At 38.8% G+C, this 7,386-nt stretch overlaps 1 protein-coding gene across 1 annotated transcript in view; it reads right to left on the bottom strand.

Annotated features, from left to right (window-relative positions):
• LOC139722579 (neurexin-4-like) overlaps positions 1-7,386 on the bottom strand; it is a 101,175-nt gene continuing 93,789 nt past the window's right edge. Inside the window, exons 18-23 of the mRNA XM_071633870.1 lie at positions 7,039-7,272; positions 5,824-6,006; positions 5,110-5,237; positions 3,617-3,701; positions 2,313-2,585; positions 1-179 (exon numbers count right to left, since the gene is read on the bottom strand). Of these exons, the coding sequence (XP_071489971.1) occupies positions 1-179; positions 2,313-2,585; positions 3,617-3,701; positions 5,110-5,237; positions 5,824-6,006; positions 7,039-7,272 (1,082 nt within the window). The remainder of the gene's footprint in view (positions 180-2,312; positions 2,586-3,616; positions 3,702-5,109; positions 5,238-5,823; positions 6,007-7,038; positions 7,273-7,386) is intronic.

Genomic DNA, 7,386 nt, shown 5'->3' with positions numbered 1-7,386 from the left:
CTACATGTAGTATTCCTTGGAACGTTTCGATCCTTGTAACGCCACGGCGTCGTCGGCTGTCTGGGCATTTTTGGCTCCCTTGTCTTCGTTGGTGGTATACATGCCTTTGTGACGAGACGTGTAGCGACCGATGAGAAAGAGGAGGAGGAAGAGCGCGAGGAGGAGTAGGATCACCACGACTGAAACAAACCAGAAAGGAATTCAAGTGAGAATGCATTACTTACACTGTACAGTATGTCCCCAAAAAATTACAATCGGATTTTTGCATTGACAACTTCCAGTGTGATTAAACTGTCTACATGCTACTTCAGGGTCTTAAATATAACACCTTAGCTATAGTTTGCAGAAAAACCCTATTCCATTTGGTTAAGTGGTCACAGGGAAATTGAGATCATTGTAAAGCATGCCACGGGACTGATTCTTCCAAGTTTAGCACTTGGATGCTCTTGGAACTGCATTAACGTGTGAACACAACAGACAGAACACAATGGACAAGTATTATCCACTTTGTGAATGATACTGGAGATAAAGCAGAAAGAGCATCTCTCTACATCACAAGCTTGGACAAAAATTCACATTTTGGAATGCATTATCAGAGATGAAATGAGCACACTCCACACCTGTGCGAAGCATTATCTGAAAATGGATCAATCATATCTACAGAATGCAGTGATACTTAAAGGACACGTTCACCTTCATATACATGTGGATTGAGTGAACGCATTAATATTAGTAGAACACATCAGTGAACATTGGGGGAAAATACGACGATCCGTTCAAAAGTTATGAATTTTTAAAGTATCTGCGCAGTCACTGCTGGATGATAAGACTACTACAGTGTGTGATGTCACATGCGTACAACGATATAAGGAAAATATAAAGAGAATTTCACAAAATTTTACTTTTTGAAAAAAGTGTACATTTCCTCCACTTGTCACTGACGTATGTTAAGGATAATATTATTCCCCTTGCCATCTGAAAGAGGAGAGTCAAGTGACCTATTATTAAGTGAGAAAAGTGAAAATATGTTGAATTTTCTTCATATTTTCTTATATAGTTGTACACATGTGACATCACAAGCTATAGTACTATAAGTAGTCTTTTCTTCCAGCAGTGACTGCGCAGAAACTTAAAAAATTCATAACTTCTGAACGGATTGTCCGATTTTCCTCAAACTCTCAATGATGTGTTCTGGTAATATTGCTGCAGTCACTCAATCCACATGTCTATGAAGGTGGACTTGTCCTTTAAGATGAACAAAGAAAAATTTTCGTTACAAAAAATCCTGCACCTAGTCATGTCAATATTCATTTCAGGGAAGAGCATATTCAGATGACTAATGATGCATTCTGCATTCAAAGATAAAATGTACCTAGACAATACATCATTTCTGATACTGTAAAAGTGGATATTTTCGAGCGATTAATATTTCGTGCTTGACCAGATAAGTAGTTTTTAATTCCATGGAATCAAGACATCAACTACTGAAGCATATGGCGAATAAAAATATTCGTGTGCTTTTATTTTCAGGCTGGTTTTTGGTTGCCCGAAATGCACAAAAATTTCAACATCTCAAAAATTTCCACTTTTACAGTTTTCCATGGTATATGGGAAAATAGAGAGAAGCAATGAATACGAACATATTTGCAAGAGGATCAAGTCCACACTATACAATAATATGAGAGGCATAGTGGGTAAAGCATACTGTCCAAGGAAGAGCATGACAGAGCAGGTTTTGAACCCACAACCCCGTGTTTTGAAGTCCAGAGCCTTACCAACAGTACTGGAGGGCCCCCATCATGGTATATTGGATAACAATAGAGATTATAGAATTGTTGATCTGGATCTTTAACAAAATGATTGGCTGAGAGCTATCATGTGACAAGTCTTTTATTTTACATGAAGGCCAAACTTGATACTTTTCACTGGATATTCATATACTAATGATCTGGTACTCAAAGACACTCGTCAGTGCTCAGTTGCATTGCCTGTGTATGATAGCTGCATTGTGACTGTTTGTGTGTGAAGTTAATTTAGCTTGGAGTTTGTTCTGGTCTGGGAACCTTGCAAAAAAAAATGGCTGTTGCGGAATCGACATCAAGTCACCATTTTACCAAACAAATGATGCACATGACTTTGCCGGACTTAAGTACATATCCCCCTCCATAACTTTTGAATATTCCAAAACACACTCTGCCTCACCTCATGTGTTTCAGACTGTTACAAAGTTACCATCAAGTGAATAATTCTTATTAATACTCTATGAAATGTATATTATTTGTATAATATCAATCCATCAATTCCAAACTCACTTGCGATAGCAGCCTTGTCCCCTGCGGCCAGTGATGCTGAGACAGGGACGGCTGAGGGCTGGACCATAGTGGTGGGTTCGCTCGTCGTTGGCGGGTAGTCCTCCGAGGCCAGAAACACTGGCATCTGTTCATCGATGCCGCAGCGTGACCTCGAGATGGCCCCCGTCGCACTGAAGCCGGTGGGCCGATTTGGCGAGAAATAGATTTTGAGCGGGAGGAGGGTGTTGTACTCGACACGGGATATACAGCCAGCAAAGTCGTTACCACCATCGCCTGCAGAGAAATCAAAATACATCAGGAGTTACGGTCTCTTCCAGCCAAGTTACAAATATATTTCACTATGGAAGAATTCAATTTTTTACAATATCACTCCATCTGTGAATGTGTGTCAAGATAAGCAATCAACAAGCCAGCAGGAAATCAGCAGAAAATGCTGAATTTTCATTTTTCCCTTTCATAATCACACAAAAGACGACTAATACAGTGTATGTCATTTGTGGAAGTCAGGTTTAGAACTGAAAATTATTGCACAATAACACTTCTGATGACTGGTTCACCTATTATGTGTCATGTCTAACAATTGTAACCCTGATTAAAAAAAAACTAACCCAAAACCTACTCCCCTCCCCCCCAAGAAAAAAAAAGAAGAAAAGTAAAGAAAAAGAAGGATGCAAAGCAAGTTGGTTTCATGGAAAAATATAAACACTCAATACCTTCAAAATATCAAAAGTTTCATGTCTACGTACTTTCTATCTGAATTTCACAGCCTAAGAATGTTTGGCTTTCCACAACTTTGTTGGGTTCAAACAAACATATCTCTATGGAGCATGTATTGGCCTATTGACAATTTGTGTTTACGTAACATACATAATCTCCCCCTCAATCAACTGCAGCTCCATTAAGCTGTACAACTAATTTCCAAAATTTTCTTAAATCTGACGGCAAGACTTGTTATTTAGTGCTAGGTCTGGAAAGAATGTCAGGTAAAAATTAATGCTATATCATTGGAAAGCTTACAGTATGAAAACTTCAGTCATAACAAGATCAGAAATCTGATATTCATGCTTCAAGATGGGTCACATACAGTTATTAGAAAAAAAAAAGATAAAAAATTGGATGTCATATTGTATGATACAACACCTGCATCATTCTTCCAAACTATTAATAAAATCATTCTTTGGGGAGCTTAAACAGACATAAGATAATCATGTAATTAAGTTAGTAATGTAGTGAGTGCCAGTCAGACACTTTAAGTTGGAGCCATTATTACTGTCTCCTTTATTTTAGCGCACATAGAGGTTTACCTGAATTTCCCAGGTATATATGATCTGGTGTAAACATTGTTGAAGTGGTGGTGAGTGTTTCTCTTTGCAGGGTGTAGTCATCAACCTATGTGAGCCAGAAAGTGAAAGAAAATGCTATAAAGCATACACAACTTTGGTAAAAATACATGAATGAAAGACACTTTGTACAAATGCACTTAAAGAAAATCTGATTTTATCATCATTTTTTAAAGTCCTTACCATGAATAAAGGTTATTTAAACAGTAGTGGAAAAATAAATACAGTCAAACCTGCCTTAGCGGCCACCTCTCTATAGCGGCCACCTGTCTACAGCGGCCACTGAAAAATCCCCCGAGAGAAAAGCCATGTTAAAGACCCTGTGTATAGCGGCCACCTGTCTAACGCGGCCAGCGGCCACAAATTTTGTTTCCCGCGGTAGATTTTAACCTGTCTGTAGCGGCCAAAAACCCGATGGAGCCGTAGCCGAGCCGATAATTCAGCATGTTTTTCTGCTTTTTAGCCGTGCCAGTCATTCCTGGGCAGCGTTCAGTGATCACCACAGCTGCATTCATCACTTATTCAGTCACAATAATGCACTAGTGTTAAGCTTTCTTCATGACTGTGCACATGCTACATGTACACTAGTTGTATACTACTGTGCGTCAATTTCATAAACACCGGCATTGTTCTATGCATGATACACACGTGTGCATACGTACACACATACATGTACATGTAAGTATTTATAGATGTATACAACGATGATACATGTACATGTAGGCAATGCACACAAAGTTGGATCACCTGTCTATAGCGGCCACCTGTCTATAACGGCCACTTTTTCCGTATCCCTTGGGTGGCCGCTATAGACAGGTTTGACTGTATATGGAAAAATTGGAAATATTTGAGCTACAATAGTACAATAACAGACAAATATTACAATTTTTATAATCATCTAAAGAAATTCACGTAAAATGGCACCCTGTGGGCATTTGTAAGTGTTCTCTTGGTCTTACATAATTCATTCTGCTCTGTAACACCTTCTATCATATAGTTTGCACAGAAAATGTAAAAGCTATCACATTTTCCTCACAGATATATATCTGTCACAGTGGTTTGGCAAACCTGCAAGCTTTAAAAATTTTCCTCGCACCGACAAATACCATTCCTTAACATAATGCAGGACACATTACTTGTAGATGTCTAATGCGTTATTCACACACGAATGTATTTTATGCAGTCATACTTAAGTTGCGATATAACGGACACTGCTTATCTTTGGTGCAATCACAGAATACCGTATCAGATAATCTAGCACTGATATTGATTGGATCATAAATTCCTAATTATGATCATGTCTGAATCTGCTTGTAAAACCTGTTTTCATGTTTTGACACTAATTAAACAAGAAAGAGCTCATATGTTTGTGTTAATTCCTCTGTAAGATGCAAGCCCAGGAAGAAAGAAGACAACACATGGAAGCATTGACCAGGGGCAGATCTACAGTTCCTTACCTGGAACTGTATTTCTTTCGCATCCCTCATGACATGCACAAAATGATTCTTGTCGTCTGCAAAGTTTCTGCTCTGTCTCAGTGTTGATTCTGTGCCACTGTCTAGCTGAACCTTCAGCACAACATGCCCTGGACAGGAAATTAGGAAAGAAACAAGTTTTATAAATACTGCTTGAAGATTGCTTGGTGTGTGTGCTTCTGTTGCAAGACGGAATGTTTGTACTCAAACATAAGACAACCACTTTGAACTTGAAGAAACAAAAGAACTGTGACTGAGCTATATTCTTACTCATTTTAAATCCAGACAAAGCAAAGATGGTCATGGCACAAGCAACAGACAACCTGGATAGTGCATGTGCAGCAGTGATAGTGAGCATTTTGGTACAGGAGAAAGTGATTTTAAGCTAAATAGATATGGTTAAAGATTACTGAAAGTCTGATAAATAATGAATAAAGATAAAAAGCATATTAAAATTACGATGATGATTTCAATGTTATGTCATCAATGTTATGCTATCTCATCAATATCCTAACATGGACACATGGTAATTTGTTTTATCAGTGATGATAATTCTCTCTCTCTGAATAATATGAGCAGAATGATTAAACAATGTGTGAATAAAGATCTAGTGTCTCTTTGCGGCAGGAAAAGTGAAATGAAATACATAAAGGAATGATCATATCTATCAATCATCAGCAAAGGGTATGACGGTACCTGAACCATCCAGGGCTAGGTCTATGTGAGCGCCATCCGAGCCATGTTCCACTCGGAAGAGCTGTCCTCCAGCCTGGGTGGTTCTGAAGGCCAGGCTGATTCTGTCTGTCTCCGAATTCTGCTGGAGTGCCACTGGAAGGTCATACGAGATCCGACTACCTTGCTGCATTTCAACTCCGACCTCTGATTGTTGGAGCCACAGGAAAGAAAAGAATTGTGCACTCATATGATTTATGCTCTGAGCCGAGAACAGATTACACTCACACACAGATCTGGGTCAAAAACATCAGTTTTCTATGTCTTCAATGCTTTTATGCCTCAATGATCACATTGAAGAATTTCCCAATAATCACTGCATGACATCATTGAATTAGCATTTTGCACTGAAGAATACAACAATCCTTCAAACACATTGCTTCTTAAAAGTAGATTTACTTCACTGCATCTCAGTATGTAAAAATTTAACAAGTTATCAACCACTAAGGCGGTTGAATTCCATTTCCAATTCTGTTTCAACTGCTACTTTAAAACTGATGAAGGAATAAAACCAATCAACACAAGTGCATGGAATTTGCGATATCATTTCAATACACACTTTTGGCATGAATACAAGAAATAGGGCTAAAAAGCACCTATTGCGGGTCAAAAACAGTAATGACTATGATCTGTGCTGAAATGATTCAGTGTGTGTCTCTGTGTGAAGCCCCTAGAGATGCCAGACAACTTTTAGTGCACAGAGCAGTTAAAGGGGACCTCCAGATGATTTTCAGATTTTTACATTTGAACAACGATAAATTAGGTATACTGAGTATAGATTTTCAGAATTTATAGTGATTAGGATGAAGAATAAGAATGTTTTCAAAATTTATAACAAATTGCAATGAACAAGGATGATGACATGGCAGCCTCACCATAAGAATGCATAAGTATGGCTCAAGGAAACAGAACAAAAGAAGAAGGTATGCATACATTTTACACAGGCGAACTTGTCAATCAAGCTGTATTGTAATGGAATTACACTGCAACATTTCTGAAATATGTGAGGCTCCTATGTCATCATCATTGTTCAGTGTAATTTATTTAAGGTTATTAAAGCATTGCTTTTCTACTCAAGAACCATGATAAATTACAGCAATCTATACATGGAGCTGTTGACTTATGTACAACATGTGTGATTATGAAAATCATCTCCAATGCCCCTTTAACTGTGCGTACCTGCTGAGCAGTAGTCACCATCAAAAGCCGTCTCCTCACACTGACAGTCTACACTGTCATAGAGCTCCATACATTCGCCCCCATTGAGACAGGGTTTGGTGGAGCACTGACCGATGCAACCAGCCAGGACATCCTTGGCCACTTCGGCCTCCCTGGCCATGTCCATGATCACGCCGTTGACGGTCAGCCTACGCATGCACCCTACAAAGCCATCTGACTGAACGGTCGAGGACCCTGTAGAACGAATTTGCAAGAAGCAGGAATACAATGCATGAACGCAAAAGTGTAGATTGGACAAAAAATGTACTCTCAACAGTCATACACTCCATACTTGTTTATCTTTGCATT

Source organism: Diadema antillarum, unplaced genomic scaffold, assembly GCF_040938485.1.
Source record: "Diadema antillarum isolate AM-2024a unplaced genomic scaffold, OU_Dant_1.0 scf00000167, whole genome shotgun sequence".
Classification (NCBI taxonomy): domain Eukaryota; kingdom Metazoa; phylum Echinodermata; class Echinoidea; order Diadematoida; family Diadematidae; genus Diadema; species Diadema antillarum.
This window is presented reverse-complemented; position numbering and strand designations above follow the sequence as displayed.